General features: G+C 38.0%; 1 protein-coding gene across 4 annotated transcripts in view; it reads left to right on the forward strand.

The window, feature by feature from the left end:
- Positions 1 to 19840, forward strand: part of LOC105481818 (thioredoxin domain containing 16) — a 129106-nt gene extending 109266 nt beyond the window's left edge. The window contains exons 21-23 of one of the 4 annotated variants that reach the window (XR_011625880.1): positions 2891 to 3165; positions 12829 to 12994; positions 17940 to 19840. Coding sequence is in view for 2 of the 4 variants with exons in the window: in XM_011741568.3 (XP_011739870.2) it covers positions 2891 to 3156 (266 nt within the window). In the remaining 2 variants the exon portion in view is untranslated. Of the gene's footprint in view, positions 1 to 2890; positions 3854 to 4061; positions 4907 to 12828; positions 12995 to 14280; positions 15127 to 17939 lie in introns of those variants that run through there. The other 3 variants (XR_011625879.1, XM_011741568.3, XM_011741567.2) reach the window with 3 other exon arrangements.
- The last annotated feature ends 554 nt before the right edge of the window (positions 19841 to 20394 follow it).

The following is a 20394-nucleotide window of genomic DNA, read 5'->3' on the forward strand; positions in this document are numbered from 1 at the left end:
GTTTTGGTGTGGGTGTCCTTTCTGTTTGTTAGTTTTCCTTCTAACAGTCAGGACCCTCATCTGTAGGTCTGTCGGAGATTGCTTGAGGTCCACTCCAGACCCTGTTTGCCTGGGTATCAGCAGCAGAGGCTGCAGAAGATAGAATATTGCTGAACAGCGAGTGCTGCTCTCTGATTCTTGCTCTGGAAATTTCGTCTCAGGGGTGTACCCCGCTGTGTGAGGTGTGAGGTGTCGGTCTGCACCTAGTGGGGGATGTCTCCCAGTTCGGCTACTCAGGGGTCAGGAACCCACTTGAGCAGGCAGTCTGTCTGTTCTCAGATCTCAACCTTCGTGCTGGGAGATCCATTGCTCTCTTCAAAGCTGTCAGACAGCTGTCAGACTCCACCCAGAGGTGGAGTCTACAGAGACAGGCAGGCCTCCATGAGCTGAGGTGGACTCCATCCAGTTCGAGCTTCCCAGAGGCTTTGTTTACCTACTTAAGCCTCAGCAATGGCGGGCGCCCCTCCCCCAGCCTCGCTGCCGCCTTGCAGTTAGATCTCAGACTGCTCTGCCAGCAATGACGGAGGCTCTGTGGGCGTGGGACCCTCCAGGCCAGGTGTGGGATATAATCACCTGGTATGCCATTTGCTAAGACCCTTGGTAAAGCGCCGTAGTAGGGTGGGAGTTACCCAATTTTCCATGTGTTGTGTGTCTCAGTTTCCCTTGGCCGGGAAAAGGGATTCCCTTCCCCCTTGCGCTTCCCAGGTGAGGCGATGCCTCGCTCTGCTTCAGCTCTCGCTGGTCAGGCTGCAGCAGCTGACCAGCACCAATTGTCCTGCTCTCCCCAGTGAGATGAACCCGGTACCTCAGTTGAAAATGCAGAAATCACCCGTCTTCTGTGTTGCTCACGTTGGGAGCTGGAGGCTTGAGCTGTTCCTATTCAGCCATCTCACTCTTTCTGGCAATTCTTATTTGAGATTTACACTTAACTTTGGCCCAGTTCCCTGATCTTTGTATGCTTTGGTCTTCTCATCTATAAAATTGTAAAGATTAAATGAATAATGCATGTGTATAGTAAAGGCTCAATAAATGTTAATTAGTATTATTTATCGTCAATACTGATTTCATGAATAATGTATTTGTTACCCTATGTTGTTACTGTTTTATTTGCAGTTGAAAACCTTAAGATCTTTGTAGAGTACCTTCAGCAAGTAATTAGCAGAATTGGGATGTTTCAGGCATTTTATCATAGTCTCAGACCATTAGGCTGCAGTGTTGACCTTAAAAATAAATATTCTTAAATATAATATTTGCTACATGCTACACTTTAAACTGGACTCTTTGTTGTTGTTGAGACAGTGTCACACTCTCTCATCCAGGTTTGAGTGCAATGGTGTAAACACGGCTCATTGCAGCCTCAACCATCTGGGCTCAAGTGAATCTTCCACCTCAACCTCTCGAGTAGCCGGAACTACAGGCGCGTGCCACCATGCCCAGAAAATTTTTTTTATTTTTTTATTTTTTGTAGAGAAGGGTTCCCACTATGTTGCCCAGGCTAGTCTTGAAGTCCTGGGGTCAAGGTATCCTCCCATCTTCGCTTCCCAAAGTGGTGGGATTACACATGTGAGCCACCATGCCCAGCCTAAACTGGGCTCTTACAGATACTTTAATATACATTTATCTGCATATTGCAAACTACTTCTTCTCACCTGTTCATTATATTCATTATATTCAAGAAAATATATCATCTGTTTGTCACTTTTGAACCTGCTAACCTGGCAACACCAAGATTTCATATAGTTGAGTATGAGTGAAGAAATTATATATCAATAAGCAAAGTACAGCTGTACTGCATGTATAATATACAGATTTTTGTTTGAGCTTTAGGAAATTGCAATTTATATGATTTTTCTAAGTTCTTAAAGATACTCAATTTATGAGAGATGCTCAAGTTTATATCTTATGAGCATTTATTTTTTAGCGTGTAACAGTGCATAGATTTTTCATTGGAATTTATATTTAAAAGGTTTACTTTGTACATTTCCTTATATAGTTTATTTTTTAAAATAGTATCCTAAATGGGACAACTAAATTTTGAAACTGTTTTGTAAACTGTCTAGTAAATGGAAGACAGTTAGCTAATTTATCTCATGTTATCAGCTTTAATCAGTTTTCCTCTTTTACTAACCAATATTTTAAAATAATGTTAAGATTCATTGTAATGAAGCTTATCTAAGAAAAATTATTTAATCACTATGTATAGAGTACAGTTGATTCCACAGCAATTTTTAATTATTTCTTGTCTATAATTATTTTTATAAAATGAACTTGTTTTCATAAAGTGTGTGGAAAAGATGTTAATCAAAAGCTTCAACAACAGAAAATGCTTTAAAATGTAAGGAAACACTTGTATAAATAACTATATAATAAATAATTACATATGTTCCAGATTTTTTTTCTTGAATGATTTATAAGAAATAGTTACATTTCTTTGGCAGTAAAGAGGGAAGCAAGTGACTCTTTCATTTAACATTTTACATATAACGTTTTACATATGTGTTTGTGATCTTGTTACACATATTGCTGTTTTTCAAAACTTCAACAGAGGTTAAGGCATATATTTTGGCATTGAGATTCTGGACCTTTTTCCCCGTATTCATGCTTATCTTTTTGAAAGAAAATAATAGTCTGTAAATGTAATCTAAAAATGAAAATGGCTAGTAATGACAAATGTATCAAGTCTCTTGTTGACGATGACAATTTAAAAATTCCTAACTTTGCTTAGATAAGTAAAACTAATAAAGCTTTCACTTCTACATATGTGTTTTTCAAAATAAAACATTTTCTAGTATGTTGATGTGACAATTTTATAGCTGTTAATCTTTAACCTTTGATTGTTTCTTCCTTCCAGCAATTTTACCTGCTCAGGAATGGAAACCTCCTCTTCCAGCTTACGATTTTCTAAGTATGATGGATGCTGCAACATCTCAACATAGCACTAGGAAAATTCCCAAGTGTATGAAAGAAACAGATGTACAGGAGAATGATAAGGAACAACATGAAGATAAATCGGCAGTCAGAAAAGAACCGATTGAAACTCTGAGAATAAAGCATTGGAATAGAAGTAATTGGTTTAAAGAAGCAGAAAAATCATTTAGGCATGATAAAGAGTTATGATGCTCAAAGGTGAACTAATTTTATAGGGCTGTGGTTTCCAAAATTTTTTTGGCATACTAGACTTAATTTATTTCCTTAAAGAATAATACTAAATCATTTCAAGTTTGTAGACTAGTGCCGTCCAATAGAATTATAATACAAGTCACATGTTTTATTTAAAATTTTCTAGTAACTAAGCAAAGTAAAAGTGAGCAGGGCAAAATAATTTTGATATTATTTTTCACCCAGTAGTATGCCCAAAATAGCTAAATTAATATAAAAATTATTAATGAGGTATTTTACATCCTTTTTTATACCAAGTCTTCAAAATACAGTACATATTTTATACTTACTGCATTTCTTACTTCCGAGTAGCCATATTTCAGGTGTTCATTAGCCATATGTGGCCTGTTAGACAAAAACTAGCATCACTAACTTAGTTCTAGCCGTGATTTATACTTGGATTAAAATTAAAATGTAACTCTGATCACAGTTAACTCCGCAGTGCATTCATGCAGCTGGCAGTTACATTTGTTTTGTTGTAGTCATGATATTGAAATCAGTGTTTGTCAACCCGGGGGCAGTTTGGCTCCTCAGGGGATATTTAGCAATGTTGGGAGACATTTGTGATGTCATGACTAGGGCAGTTATTGGCATTTAGTGAGTAGAGGCCAGGGATGCTGCTAAATAACCTACATTGGACAGCCCCCCCCCCCCACAACAAAGAATTACCCTTCCCAAAATATTAGTAGTGCCAAGGCTGAGTAACCTTGGGTGAGGTAACCTGTGGCAGACTAGGTTTCCAGAATTTCCTGGTTCTGCTCAAGTATCATGTTTGAAAAAATTTTGGCTATTAAAGATATGTATTAGATGGTCTTATCCTGATTATTACCTGGATACAACTTGATCTTTTCTAATATTTTCAGAAAGTGATGGGATAACCCTAGAAGAGGACTCAGAATGATATTTATATTTTAAGGGAGGCTTAAAACCTGCTCTTATTTCTACAACTTATATGGCTAAATTTCAGATTGAACAGGAATTCAGCATTCTGCCATCTCCTCATGGAAAGAGAGGCTCCTTCATCTGAAGCGTCTCTGAAATATACCCTTGCAAGCTTCAGACAAACCATTTTGTCTCCCTGAGCCACAGGGCCTCATCTGTGAGGGAGGGAAAGATTAGCCAAAGAGTAAATTTTCATTCCAAATCACTTAGCTGTTAGACTGATCTGTTTGTAGCAGTTGTTTGTCTCATTTTTGCTCTGTGCATTTTTTGAGACATTTGTTGAGAATATTCTATTTGGTGCTCTACTGTATTTTTCATTTTAGTATCTACTTGGTATCTTGTTCTTTAAATTATCTTCATGTATGGTTTGCCTGATACAACTGAGTTTTATAACTGAAATTTAAGGAATCAAACAGCTAAAATTCAGTAAGTGCATGTATTTCCTTATAACATAGACCCTTTGCTACTCTCAGCACCCTCTCCTCAATTTTTTTCCAGTAGCATGTGATGCCTTATTAATTCAACTCATTTTCATTTGCTTTTATTTCTAATATGGGATCTATGAGAGTGAACTCTAAATATGGTTTGTAGTAATAAAACATCATTAGCCTAATTATTAGAAAATGCTAATTAAGTACCAGCACATAGAAGCATGAAATTGCTTAGTCATTGTACCTTTGTCAGCAATTTTGACAGTCATTAATGTTTGTAATAATTTTAAATAAAGTGTCTGGGTTTCAGACTACCTTCACAAGCCTTCTTGAGTCTCTACTGTGCCCTCTCTTGGACTACTCTCCCTCTATCAGTTGGGTTTCTTTGGTTACAAGCAACAGAAATTCAACTTTGGCTCACTTAAGCAAAATGAGAATATTGGATAATTCAGAGAAGAAAAATTAAACTAGGCTTTCAAAGGATAGGAACTAAGTCTGTTCTATGTAATAGGAACTAACAAGTCAGTGAAGAATCAGTTTCAACAGAGATACTATCTTTTATGACTCAGGGAGTCCTGGGAAAGTTGGGTTGGGGACCACTAGTCACTTTAATTGATGGTCCTAACAGTACTTTCAAATGCAGAAGGGGTAAATCTCACAAAAGAAATCCAAATTCTGTTTACCAGAAAAAGAGAATGAATGCAGAGGAGGAAAAACAATGAAGAAATAGAAAACCCATGAATCCTCAAGACACTGCTTGCTGTTCTACCATCCTCTGTATCCTTTTCAGATCTTTCTGCTACCTCTTACCCATTTTTGAGAGCTCCAAAAGCCCTCTCTTTACTCGAGTGGTTACAGCTTTTCTGTATGTTCTCCTGGTCCTCTAGTAGGGTTGGTTGCCAGTGCATATATACATTTTGTATAACATTTCATCTCTCATGAGTCATATTATTTCACCCTCTCCTGCCTCACCTGTGCTAGAAGGTAAATATCCTGGTCCATTGTTTCCAGCCCTTGTGATGAAATATTTCATGAGCTGTTTTTCAAAATTCCTAGAGTTCCTCACTTATGCCTATGCTTTTTAAAAAACTAAATATGTGTAAGGTGAACAACAAGAGTTTGCAAATCAGTGTCTATTTCAGTAATAAAAAGTAATCAAATAGATACACTTTGGGATTTTCACTTCCACCTAAGATGTAGAAAGCTGCAAGAGAATGTTACTCCTATCCTAACAACAAAAAGTGATAAATTTTCTTATATCCATCAGAGAAAGTAGCCAAAGGAACTGGTTTTCAAAGAGTGACAAGCCCCCTTCAGAGAGAAACAGGATATATGAACTGTTTTGCCTTCATCAGAGAATAGGAGGCTGCCATTAAAGCAAGTGAGAATAAATTATAAAGAATTTAGAAGAGTCTGTGTGCTTACACTCCTTGCAAGTTAGTTTGCCTCAGATTCCTGAATTGGAAACAAATGACTTTATTACACCAGTAGCATTAGTCAGTGTCAGCATCCCCACAGTGTTATCAGAAGAGGCCCAGGTGATACCTGCACCCACAGTGGATTGCATAACAGAAGGAACCCTGAGTTTAGGGAACCAAACATGTTATAATGGATATTTAGCATGCTTGCCCTTTGCTCTGGAGGAATAGGTCTTTATTATACTGGACAGTAATCAAACTTGTTCTTCTTCTAGACGGAGATACTGTCTGGAGAGATGGTATCTCTGTCGGTCTTTCCAGGCTGTTCTTTATATAAATATCCTTGAAAAGGTAGTCCAGAAAAAAGGCAGGCAGTACCTTTCCATGCAATCATGCAGAAATGTGAGAGACCCGTGGAGAATTGTCTACTGACAGAAATCATTAAATGTTAAGGAATTCTTTAAAGGCCAACTGTGTAATCGATATCAGTTTAAAATAGGTCCCCTGACATGACAGAGGTTCACAATCACTTTCCACAAGCCTCCACTGCATGCTGATGAGAAAGACTGGGGCAAGAGACTGGTGAGAAGAGACCCCTCAGTGACACAGGCATGCATGAAATGCTGGGCTGACAGGCGTGAAACACTGCCCGCTTCCTCAGACCTTTGTCTTGTACAAAGCAAAGCCACTGGGGGAGAGATGGCAAACCTTCCTGCCCTTATGGCCCAGGCAGAGATCCACTGCTCTTGAAGGAGATGTAAAAGCAAAAATCTTTTGCCCTTGAGAAAGGCAGAAAATCTTGTGGGCCCAGGATCCTGTGCCAGTAACCAAGCAGAAATTCACTCTCACTAGAAGTACAGAAAATCTCTCCTGTTCAAGAATTCCCCAAACCGATGAGTATATAATTCAAATTGCAATGATGCAATGAAGGATATATAAAGGGAAGTGATACAGAATGATTATGATCAGAGGACCACCTGCTTAAGTACAGTGGTGAGGTGAGTCCTCCCTAATGGAGTGATATTTGAGCTAAGACTTAAAGGATGAGATAGCCACCCTAGATCAGAATAAAGAGCATTAAGGATAGAGGAATAGCATCTGGAAGACTCAGGAAAGATTTTGGCTTATTTAAAGAATGGAATAGAACCAATATGGCTGGAGTCTAATGGGCAAGGGGGGCAGTAAAGAGATAAGGCTGGAGAGCTAGGAAGAGGCAGCATTACACAGGGTTTTGGAAGACATGGATGGTAAGGCATTTAAGTGCACCAAGAAGCAGGGGAGCAATATGATGGGATGCAAAACTTCAGAAGAAGATTCCAGTTGCCATAAGGAGTGGCCATGGAGATGGAGAGATGAGGATGGACTTGAGCTGTATTTTAGAGGTTTGACCTGTAGCCCTTGCTGATGGATTGGATCTAGGTTTTGAGGGAAAGGGAAAAACTACAAATGACTCAAGTTTCTGATATTAATAACTGAAAGAATGTGGTGCTATTTACTGAAATGAGGAAAAGGGAAGCTGGTGTGGTGGTAGGGTGAACAGAAAATCAAAAGTTTTATTTTGTCTACATTAAGAGTGAAAAACCTGTTTGATTTCAAGTTGACAGTTGGATACTTTGGGCTGGAGCTTAGTGGAGAGCTGTTCTTCATTGATTCAACGAATACTGTTTATTGTCTGCCAGGCACTGCTTTTGGAAATGTGAATGAAACAGCTCCTTTCTTCATGGAACTTATATTCTAGTGCAGATGAGATGGAAAATAAGTAAACATACAGTTGATACACAGATGATAATGGCTGTGAAAAAAATAAGACAAAAGAGGGTAAGGAGAGGTATAGGAGATTCTAAAAATGAAGTGTGGATAAGGAAGGCCTCACTAATAAGGTAAACTTAAATAAAACCTAAAAAGGAAATGAGAGAGCAAGCTTTCAGGTTATTTGTGATCAACCCTGTTACTTAAAACAATTTAGAATGCTAGATAATTTTTTAAAATCTTTATTCAAACGATTGAGGGGCTGACTGACAAGAGACCAAAAAATTACTGGGCCAAAATGTAAGTAAAAGCAGGAAACCAGAGAATTAAAGGACGCGCTTTTAAGTATTTTTTCCTAAAGCACTTGTCCATGTAAGCTAACTTACTCAGCTCTCATATTTATATTTTAGTAAGTTATTTTGCTCTGGAGTTTTTTGTTTTTTGGTTTTTTTTTTTTTTTGAGATGGAGTTTCACTCTTTCACGCAGGCCGGAGCACAATGGCGCAATCTTGGCTCACTGCAACCCCCACCTTCTGGTTTCAAGCAATTCTCCTGCCTCAGCCTCCTGAGTAGCTGGGATTACAGGCACCTGCCACCATGCCTGGCTAATTTTTGTATTTTTAGTGGAGATGGGGTTTCACCATGTTGGCCAGGCTGGTCTTGAATTCCTAACCTCATGATCCGCCCACCTCAGCCTCTCAAAGTGCTGGGATTACAGGCATGAGCCACTGCGCCTGGCATTTTGTTCTGTTTTACCAAAAACACAAAAAAAGAACAGAAACATTATTAAATACATTGATAGGATGGAGAATTTTAATCTTTTTCACTTTTTTTTTTTAATTCTAATTTTATTTTATTTTTGAGATGGAGTCTCGCTCTGTCACCCAGGCTGGAGTGCAGTGGTGCAATCTTGGCTCACTGCAACCTCAACCTCTCGGGTTCACACCATTCTCCTGCCTCAGCCTCCCGAGTAGCTGGGACTACAGGCGCCTGCCACCACACCCAGCTAATTTTTTTGTAATTTTAGTAAAGATGGGGTTTCACCGTGTTAGCCAGGATGGTCTCGATCTCCTGACCTCGTGATCCACCTGCCTCGGCCTCCCAAAGTGCTGGGATTACAGGCATGAGCTACCGCGCCTGGCCTTTTTCAGTTATCATTTAAATCCAAGTACATTTTATAACTTCTTTATACTAGCTGTCAACATGTAGGGCAATCTGTCTTTAAGTAGGGATGAAAGACTCTAAAAACATCCTGGAGAGTTCTCCCTGGACGCCAAGCATGGGGTTGTTTAAATAAACTTCTTGTTTAAAATGAAAAACAAAAAATAAATATAAAAATAAAAACACAGTCAAGTTTCTTTAACTGCCAAGTGTCTCTGTTGGCCTGAAGATGACGAAGGAAGGATTTTGTTGTGTAGAAAGTTCTAAATCCTCCCAGGAGCCCATGAACCACTTCTGCCTCAAGTAAGCAAGAGTAGTCTCCCCACGCCCACCTCTGTAAGGTGCCTGTGGTGAGATTTCCAAGTTCACCCTGGGGCCGGAACTGGTCCAGCCTGGCCCAGGAGGTGCATGAAGTGTGGGCGTGGGTGACTGCCTGTCCCATACCCTGGCAAATGTCCCTAGCCCCAAACTTCAGCTTTGCAGTGGGAACCAAAGTTAAAAGTCCAACCAGCATGGAAGGTTGGAACTCCATAGAGCCTGTGAGGAAAAGGTAAACTTAAAAGAAAAAAATCTTCTCCATCTCCACATAGTCAAATACTACAAAAGAAGATGTTTCGATACTGAGAAGCAAAAAGCCAAACCCTCTCTGAAAACTTGGAACTATATCCAAGTTTTGATATGATGCCTACATCATATCAAATGATGCCTAGAGATATAGAGTTAAGGAGTTGGGTATGCAAGCCTGAGCTTGAGATAAAACTCTAGGCATTCTATAGCTTATGAATGGAAAAATTTGGAATTAAACCCGAGTCTCCTTCACATCCATTTAGTGGGATAATACCATGTAAAGCCTTTCCTGTCCATAACATCCTTCTGCATTGAAATTTTAAAATATATTTAAATACATTAAATAATATTAAAATGGCCCATGACTAGATTATAGAATAATCAGACTTGGAGCCCTTGAGATTTGCAAACCAAATTGCCATAACCTATGTGGTCCAAAAACTCTCAAGTGATTATTAGTTTAAAATGGTCCCAAACAGGTCCTTGAACTAGAAACTTGGCAAAAGCAAACACATTCTCTCTGGGGAAAGCTACCCACTTCATAGCAGGCCCCCAAGTATTGACCAAGATAACTTTTTCGGGCAGTGGTTTACATATAGTCAAAATTAAGTAAGCACACAAGGAAAAACCAAGCATACTGAAAACTAGCAAGAATTAAAAGCCAAACAAGGACTTCAGATATTAACATGATTCGACATATTAATTGTGCTTACTATGTTTCAAGAAATAAAAGGCAAGCTTAAACATATCTTCAGGAAATAGGCAATCAAAAGACAACAGAACCAATTTGAGAAAGAAAGAAAATTTCTAGAAATAAAAAAAATACCATAACTTGGCCAGGTGCAGTGGCTCATGCCTGTAATCCCAGCACTTTGGAAGGCCGAGTGGGGAGAATCACAAGGTCACGAGTTAGAGAACAGCCTGGCCAATATGGTGAAACCCCATCTCTACTAAAAATACAAAAAAATTACCAGGCGTGGTGGCACATGCCTGTAATCCCAGCTACTCGGGAGGCTGAGGCAGGAGAATTGCTTGAACCTGGGAAGCTGAGGTTGCAGTGAGTCGAAATCGCACCTCTGTACTCCAGCCTGGGCGACAGAGTGAGACTCCATCTCAAAAACAAAACAAAACAAAAACCCATAACCAAAAAATTTAAACTAGACACAGCTGAAAAGAGAAAGGTAGTTGGAAGATCATAAAAAATCACTCAGAATGTACCACAGAGAGATGAAGGGTGAAAACGATGATAAAGAAGCCAAATGAAAGAACAATTAACAGAATTTTCCAGAATGAAGAAAGACATCAATTCACAAATTCAGAAGCTTATAAATTCTTAAACAGATTAAATAAAAACAAATTTATCCTACATACACAGTGAATCTACAGAATACCAAAAGCAGAGAAACCTTAAAATGTGCTACGAAAAAAAAGACATTGCATTCAAAGTAGTGTCAGACAACAACTGAGTCAGAAGCCAGTAGAATGATATATTCAGTAAACAAAGAAAAATAATTGCTAACCTAGAATTTTATATCCATGAAAATATTTCTTTAAAAAAGAAAGTAAGATCAGGACATTTCAGAGTAGCAAAAACAGAGTTGCCATCTGCAAAATAGGAGATTCAGGATATATTCTTCATGTGGAAGGAAAATGATCCCAGATGGAAGGGAAGAGAGGCAAAAAGGAATGAGGAAAAAAATGGCAAATACATGGGTAAATCTGAATGAGAATTGAGTGCATAAAACAATGTCCTGTGGAGTTTTAAAAAGTCATCAATGAAAATAACACACAATGACAATATATAAGCAGGAAAAGGAATCAATAGAGTTAATGCATTCTACATTCCTTGGGAAAAGGATAGTTACTGATTAATTTTGTGTTTCAATAAGTATGAATTTTGTAATTTCTAGGGTAAACACTAAGAGAATTGAAAATTTTCAAACTATGAGAAGAAAAAAAAAAGTGTCGCTACAAAAAAAAATGACCAGCCAAAAGAAGGCAGGAAAAGAAAATGAATGAAACATAGAACAGGTGGGATAAACAGCACAAAATAGGACAACAATTTAATCTGAAATGTCAGTAAATACATGCAAACAGACTAAAAGCTCCAATTAAAAGATTGTCAGGATTTTAAAAATCAACTATATGAAGTTTATAAGAGATATATATCAAACTAAAGTATACAGGAAGGTTAAAAGAAAAAGAATGGAAAAAAATACATACCATGCAAGTGAGAGAAAGCTGGTCAGATAGCCTTAATGTCAGAGAAATAGATATTAAGTCAAAAGCATTATTAAAAAGATAGATTCTTTATAATGATAATGTTCAATTCATCAGTAAGTTATACCATTGTAAATTTGTGATCACCTAATAACATGGTATCAAATTACATGAAGCAAAAATTAATAGAAGTAGACAAATTCACCATCATATTAGATTTTTAAATATGAAGTAATTAATAGAGCCAGCAGAAAAAAAATAAGGGAAGTTATTAAAGAGTTAAACAATGTCATTAATACACTTGACCTAACTTCACCCAGTGATTGCAGAATACACATTCTTTCCAAACACACACAAGGCATTTATAAAAAGGAACATATACTGGGCTATAAAGCAAGTATTGATAATTGTTAAAGGATTAAAATCATGTACAACATGTTCTCTGAACACAGTGCAATTAATCTAGAAATCAATAACAAAATGATGCCTAGAGATATAGAGTTAAGGAGTTGGGTTTGCAAGCCTGGGCTTGAGACAAAAATCTAGGCATTCTATAGCTTATGAATGGAAAAATTTGGAATTGAACCTGAGTCTCCTTCACATCCATTTAGTGGGATAATACCATGTAAAGCCTTTCCTGTCCATAACATCCTTCTGCATTGAAATTTTAAAATATATATAAAATACATTAAGTAATATTAAAATGGCCCATGACTAGATTATAGAATAATCAGACAATTCAATAATCTCTCCCCTTAGAGTTAATATTCTTAACACTTTATAGTTGTAGGCTGTAATTTCACATTCTCTTAAAATAAGCCTTTTTCTTTTACTAAGATTTATTAGTGGAAGCCTATCCAAGATTTAGTTTGGATAACCCAGGGTCAAGTCCTTACACAGGCCTTGAGAGCTATAAAAAAAACAGATGCAGAATCTGGAGTCTTGTGAAATATTCCAGACTGGCTTCTTGACTTATAGTGGGCAAAATTGCACATCAGTATTTTAATCAAATAAAGCACTCATTTCCTCTGACATTAAATGCAGTCTGGATTTTCTGTTTCTCAGGTGGATATTTTATATAGTTATGAAGGCTATTTTTGAAGAATTAATTTTCCTCACGTTTAAACTTGTTTTCTTGTTAGAGATACAACCTAACCAGCTACCCAGTTCTTTGTGCCATGAAACTCCTTCAGAATATCTGGTTTATTTTACTGAGAGTGCTGCATCTAAATCACTTCTCCAAAGTTACCAGGAGAGGACTCTAAGGTCACACCCGCCCCAGATGGTCTTGACAAATGTGAACACTGAGTAAGTCGCTGTTTAAACATTATAAGAAGGTAGGGTTATTCCTGTTTCTAAAGATACTTAAAGTCTGAGGGAAAAAGCTATTGGAGAACAGTTTTCTTAAAAACAGTCTAACAAAAGTAGCATTCAAAGAACCTCTCATGTCGGTAGACAGAATTGAGAAACCTGCATATCCAGAAACATCAGGGACACATAACCAGTATAGCACATTGGTGAGAGAATGGGCTTTAGATTTGTGCTGAAGAATCTTTGGACCTGACTCTTCCAATTATTAGCTGTGTGACATTGTAAAGTTACTTAAAATCTTACATCTTAGTTTCCCCAGTGGTGAAAATGCTGCTTACCACATGGTATTGAAGGTTAAATGGGAGTATGCATAGTAAGCATTGGATATATCTCATCTTAAAGATTGGTTCATTTACTAGAAATTTTGTCCTATTAATAAAATAAAGTAATACATTCTCATAATAAAATTTAAACAATATAGAAATAAACAAACAAAACCAAAATACCTGGTCCCACTTCCCTCCAACTCCAATTATGGAGACAAGTGGTAACTACCATTAACAATTTGGCTTCCATATGACCTGAATATTTCACTTCTTGTTTTTAGGATTCAAAGATACTTAGGTTAGTCAATTGTCCCTCAGTCTTTTCAACTAGGATCAAGTAAAGATACCATTAGAATACATTTTAAAACTTATTTTCATATCTAGCATTAACATTTTTTCTTTCACTTTGTGGTATTAAATATTTCGTCCATATTCAGTGCTCACGCTGAAATCAAAAGGGGGAGGTTGTAGAAAAATCTGTCCCATTTGATCGTTAATGTAGTCAATAGTTGCTTTTTTGACTGCAGTTTTGTTCTTCAAATCTGAACTTAAAATTAACATAATTGTACCTAGATTGTTTTTTGTTTGGCTGAACAACTCCCCTTGGTGTCCTGGAGTGCAGTACTTGAGAATACCATTCTGTACTAACAATCCACCAGATTTCCTGCTAAGGGATAACCCCTGTCCAATGTGTCTAAATACCACTTGTGGCTACTAGTGTCTGCATGCATATGACTGCAGGTGTGAAAATTGTGTCAGTTCAGAATCCTTTAACTGCATGTAACAGATAATCTAACAATAACTTATCGGGTTTTATTTTACTTAAGTGAAATATTTTACTTTATTTACATAAGAAGTCACCAGATATAGCAGCTTCATGGTGGTAACAATGTCCTAGGTTCTGTCTCTTTGCTTCGCTATCCATAATGTAATGGCTTGTTTCTTCTCTTCTGCAAGATGCTTGTTGAAGCTCAAGCATCTAACATGAATTTAAGGCAGTAAGAAAGAGAGAGGTGAGTGCCTGATACCTCCATTTTATAAGAAGAACAAAAGCTGAATCAAAAGTCGCCTGGGAGATTCTGCTTGTGTATCACACTTGGGCCAGAGCTGGGCCATATAGCCACTCCCACCTGCAAAAGAGCTGGGAAGAAAGTCCTATATTTGGTTTTCCAACCTCTATACTGGAAAACAGCAATGGAAAATGCTGTAACAAATCCACAGCCTCTGACACAAGTGGGAAAATGGAAGATAAGGGGATGGGTCATGACTATGCTGCCGTGTTCTTGATGCTGGTTTGAAGATATGCCCCAGGAATAGCATAGCAGTAAGGATGACCTAGAGGTTCTGCATTGAGAAGCCCCATGCCAAAAGGAGGCCTGGGTCCCCAAATGTTACAGTTGTTAGTCACCAGCAACTTTGGTTCACCCATAGCCACTTGCCCAGAGTACAAATGTGCCCTGAATCTGGGTTGAAGCAGTTCCAGCATCTGCCATCTCTTGACTCGGGATTGCTGTTGCTCTTCTCTATAGCTCAGTGCTGGGTCCATTTAACAATTCTAGTACCTTTCTATCCTCCAGGTTTATTTTAGGGAGCCCCTTGTCCTTCCCTGCCCCTGAGCATTGTTCGGGGACACTCTGGCCCACTGAGAAGTTGTCCCAAAGCCCAGGGATCCTTGACCAAATCACTTCACCCCTTCTTAGAATTGTGAATACCCAAGGGTATTAGAAAAGGGTATATAACATTTGCTATAAGCAGAGAATCTTGGCTTACATTTGCTTAACATATAAAAACAATTCAAATGACTCTTCAAAGAACAAGGACAATCACCCAAAGTGACTCCCTTTATTGCCTACTTGGTTACCAGAGAAGTTGAGTTCAACTTTTCCCACTTAAAGGAAAAAAAATCTGGCTACACAAAAAATTAGAAAATGTGCAGTTATTGCAGTATTGGCAAGTGGCATAATTGATTCTCTGAGATTTCATGCCACACATCTTTAGATCACATCATTCATTCACTTACATTCATTCCTTCAACCAACCAACATCTGTGATGCCTATTAAGTGCCAGCCCCTGAGCTAAGTGCTGTGAACATAAAGTCAGATAAGGAATGGACCATTACCCGCAGGACCTTAGCATCTAGTGTGTGGGAGAGACATGGAAATCACTTTTGCCTGTTGTTATAAGTGCTAAGGCAAAGGGTGGCCCGGGATTGTGGGGAATCCTGGAGGAGGAGCAGCTAAATTAGTCTGGGGCCAGGAAACCTTCCTGGGGAGAGGATGCTTAAGCTGAATTTTGGAGTGTGAGTAGAATTTACTGAAGGAATTTCCAGGGAGAGGAAAGAGCCTGGGTGATGACATGCAGACCTCGAACAGCCTGGCGCATGGGGAAACAAGAGCACTAGTTCCATTCGGAGTGAAGAGTGTTCGAAGAAAAGACATCCAGGAGGCCAGAGAGGAACAGGAGCCAGATACAGCAAAGTGTTGTTGAACTAGTGAGCTTGAGCTCTGGACTGTAGCTTATGAATTCAGGTTACAAGCCTTCAGTTGTTCCTCACCCATTCCCAAGAGTAAAAAAGTAAACTTCAAGTGTTTCTATTTTGATGAAAGAGGAAAATTAAACATCTATGATAGATTACCTTAAACGCATGGTCTCCCTAAAATGGTAATTACAATCATTTTAGAGTAAGAATCCCTTTCTACCAGCCCCTTTGCTTACATTAACGTAAGTAGGTTAAGCCCTCTGAGGGATTAAAAATTGTAGGTGAATGTTTTACCCTGGAAATTACAATGAATCACATACTCTCTAGGGCCAAAGTCATTTCCTGAAATAATTTTTCCAGACTATTAGAGTACAATTTATTCCCCTGCAATATAAATTGCACAAAATGGGAACCGAGTTAGTAAACCTCCCTTAGCATCTCAATTACTATGGTTCCAGGAAACAACTTGGGTATGGGAAGGAGGCAGACCAATACCAATAATGTGCACATCCATTTCTTTTCTTTAGTTTGGCTTGAAAGTCTTCCAGTGTTTCTCTGCTTTCCTAGAAGACTGGGACTTTGAGAAGCAGATTCCCACAGTAAAGTCTTAACGTAATTCAAGAAGTCAGAAAGAGTGAAATTATTTCGATGTTTGTTATTCTAAAGTCTTGTGAAAACATTTTGTCTTTCAGTTTCAAAACTCCTTTATGTGTTTTTAAAATCGTGTTCTGGTACACTCTGAGAGTTTATACTATGAGCATTTCAGAAGATAGTCAGTATTGATATGTTTATATCACATCCTGTGTGTGATAGTTGCTGCAGAAATGATTGATAAGTTTATTTTACTCTAAACTTTACAAAAATATTGATTCATACTACCTTGTATTATATTCAGTTTTCCCATTTATAAAGCTCTTTCCTATACATTGTTTAGTTTTCACAATATCACTATAAAATAGACTCAGTATTTTACAAGCTAGGAACAAAACCAAGAGGTTACGGCACATAGGGCTGGGCACGGTGGCTCACACTTGTAATCCCAGCACTTTTGGGGGTCAAGGCAGAGGATTACTTGAGGTCAGGAGTTCAAGACCAGCCTGGCCAACATGGCGAAACCCTGTCTCTACTAAAAATACCAAAATTAGCTAGACATGATGGCTTGGGCCTGTAATCCCAGCTACTCAGGAGGCTGAGGCAGGAGAATCGCTTGAACCTAGGAGGTGAAGGTTGTAGTGAGCCAAGATCACGCCACTGTACTCTAGCCTGGGTGACAGAGCAGGATTCTATCTCTAAATAAATAAATAAAGAATAAAAAAGAAGTTACAGCACATAGGTCCCAAACGAGAGTCTTCATTTGCATCATCTAACAGAGTTTTTCATAAAACAGACCCTTGTATTTTTTTGTGTGTTTCACTCTCCTGCCCTCCGCTACCTGCTCCAAGATTCTGCTTTAACAGTTAAATAGCTGCCCAGATGATGCTGATAGTGAACCTGCTTGGGAACCCCTGGTTAAAAGGATCTTTTTTTCTTTTCTTTCGAGACAGAGTCTCACTCTGTCTCCTAGGCTGGAGTGCAATGACATGATCTTGGCTCACTGCAACCTTCCCCTCCCAGGTTCAAGCAATTCTTCTGCCTCAGCCTCCTGAGTAGCTGGGATTACAGGTGCCCACCACCACTCCCGGCTAGTTTTTTTATTTTTAGTAGAGTCAAGGTTTCACCATGTTGGCCAGGCTGGTCTCAAACTCCTGACCTTGTGATCTGCCTGCCTTGGCCCCTCAAAGTGCTGGGATTACAGGGGTGAGCCAACATGCCCAGCCAGTTAGGGGGATATTTCTAAAGCTCTTAAGGAGTAGAATCAGAACTTGAATGAGGTATGCAGACTGCAAGTCAAGGGTGTTTCCCATAGACCACAAGTTAGGTAGGCGCAGTTGATGGGAGTCGAGGGGCAGGGGTAGAGGGGTGGATGTTGATGGATGTGAATTAAAATCTTATAGCAATTTTCCTTTAAAAACAACTTTTTTAAAAGTGAAGATGGAGTGATAGTCAAGATCAGAAATTTTCAGATTGATAACATTTTATGGGATAATGTTGTTAGTATGGATATTCATGATGTGAGTGTCATCTTTTTGTTTCTAGGCATGAAAAGCAGGAAATGCAGGAGAATAAGACAGAGGAAATGGTAGATTCATCCTTTGTGTCTTTCAAGGAGACATGGCGAACAAAAGTCCATGATAAGCTGTAAATCTGAAGACAAATCATGAAAAAATAATTACCATGTAACTGTAGTAAATTCCCAGGTGCGTGGGGAAGAGACACTTCCATGTTTTAGAAGACGAGTTACACTCGAGTCCCAAGAAGGAAGATCTGAGTGGTAGGTGTTTCCATTTTTATATTACTAATGATGAAACTAAGGCTCAGAGAAGTAAAGGAGCTTGCCTAAGATGCTCTGAAAATATATGGGAGAAACCATCAATCTCATGATTATAATAAATGATAATAAATGATAGAATAAAGAAGAGCCCATAAGAGAGAGGAAAATAAACTTCAGGGCACTGTGAAAGAAGGCCTGGCAAATGCAACCTACAATCCATTTTGTGATATTGATGAACTGTAATGTTGATTTACCCTGTTTTTTTCACCAAAGGAAGCCATTGAGCTACGGTTGTAAGATTTCTTCTTGGACATTTGAAACTGAGACTTTCCAAATTCTTATTTTTCAGAAGTTGATGAATTTCAGCCCTAGGCAGGATTTTTATAAAACAAATTTAGGGGAGAATACATTTTAGATAATTTCTTTGTGCTGCCATTTATCACCTGTTGGTTGAAGATCTGTGTTTTAGGTGATGCTGTTGTAAGTAGTACTGCAAACACTTTCTGCTTTTAAGTGTGTACAGCTCTCAGAATCTGAATTACATGGTATAGTGCTTTTGTAAAGTGTATGTTTTCAATGGTATAAAGTTTATTTCGATGTTTTAAATCATCGATCTCCTGTGCATAGATTTTGTTGTTTTTTGCTTTTTCTACATTGTTACAAATATATCCCAGTCACTAGGCCATAGTTGTCTAGGTTTTCGTCAAGGTGTTTCTTTTCTCCATGTCTTTTCCCAGAGACTTTCCAAGCTCTAGGATTCAAGGCAGACCTCTCATACCTCTTAGATCTTACTTAAATCTGATTTGGGCTTCAGGGAAAACATTAAAGACACAACCAGTACCTGAAACTTTTAGCCTCAGTGTTCTCATTTATCCTTGGTCACTTCCCCTAGCCTATGAAGGGAATTTCCGATTGAGTTCTGCATCTCTGATTTTTAAAATTTTGATCATAATTCATTTTTCCTGAGAAAGCATTTTTGTATTTTAGGAGTATAAACCCAAGAATTCACAATGGTATTTTTTCTTATAGGAATGCATGAGATGGTTTGCCTTTCTAAAAATAAATGTAAAACCTATAAACTATGTGATTATACTTTCCCAAGTTTCTAGGAATCAACCCAAGTGAAATTATTATAAACATATAAGAAATCATGTCTACCACTGAAAATATAAAATTTAACAGAACCTGTAATCAGCAATTTCTTCGTTTTCCTTGTCTTACTGTTCCTTCTTATAATTGTTGACAGACACGCATTGTAAAAAGAATGAGAGTTCAGTATTTGTGGGAAAGAATTTCCGAGTTATTTCTAGTAATTCCCTCGCTCCCTTAATTAGCCAGTATGGGATTTTTTTTAATGTGTAGAAGACTTTATTTTGTTAACACTTGCTCTAATCCAACTTAATAAAGTGGAAGTTTTCTCTGTCCGCTGATGCTATGGGAAATCTGAGAATTCAGGCTCTGTCCCTTGCTGTTGGTCCATTCCCCTGAAAATGATCTTTAGTTTTTGGTCTACTAGAGAAAGATAATGATTTTTATGGCTCAAAAGTGTCTTTTTAAAATAGAGATTTTTTGGATGATATCTTTCAACTCACCTTTTATGTTTTCTGAATAAATAATCCTGTGGATAAATGCCCTTTTATACAGATGTGTGACAAGTAGTTGAATAGACAAAACTTCTAGTTGAAGAAATAATTCTATACTTTTTTAAAATTAAGAATTACTATTTATTTATTTATTTATTTATTTATTTATTTATTTATTTTTGAGACAGAGTCTGGCTCTGTGCCCAGGCTGAAGTGCAATGGCACGATCTCAGCTCACTGCAACCTTGACCTCTGAGGTTTCAGTGATTCTCCTGCCTCAGCCTCCTGAGGAGCTGGGACTACAGACACGCACCACCACACCCAGCTAATTTTTTTTTTTTTTTTTGTATTTTTAGTAGAGATGGGGTTTCATCATTTTGGCCAGGATGGTTTCGATCTCTTGAACTTGTGATCCACCCGCCTCAGCCTCCCAAAGTGCTGGGATTATAGGCGTGAGCTACTACACCTGGCCCAAGAATTACTTTTTAAGTGAAAATCCACAGATTCTTGTTTTATATTTTTGGATTTTCAAATCTTGATATCCTTTCAAGAAAGGCATAGTCTTTATAAATAATATTCAAAAAAGTATTAACATAAATACTATGTATGTTCATGTAATTTCAGAGCTTCACTATGT

This window comes from Macaca nemestrina, chromosome 7 (assembly GCF_043159975.1).
Source record: "Macaca nemestrina isolate mMacNem1 chromosome 7, mMacNem.hap1, whole genome shotgun sequence".
Classification (NCBI taxonomy): Eukaryota; Metazoa; Chordata; class Mammalia; order Primates; family Cercopithecidae; genus Macaca; species Macaca nemestrina.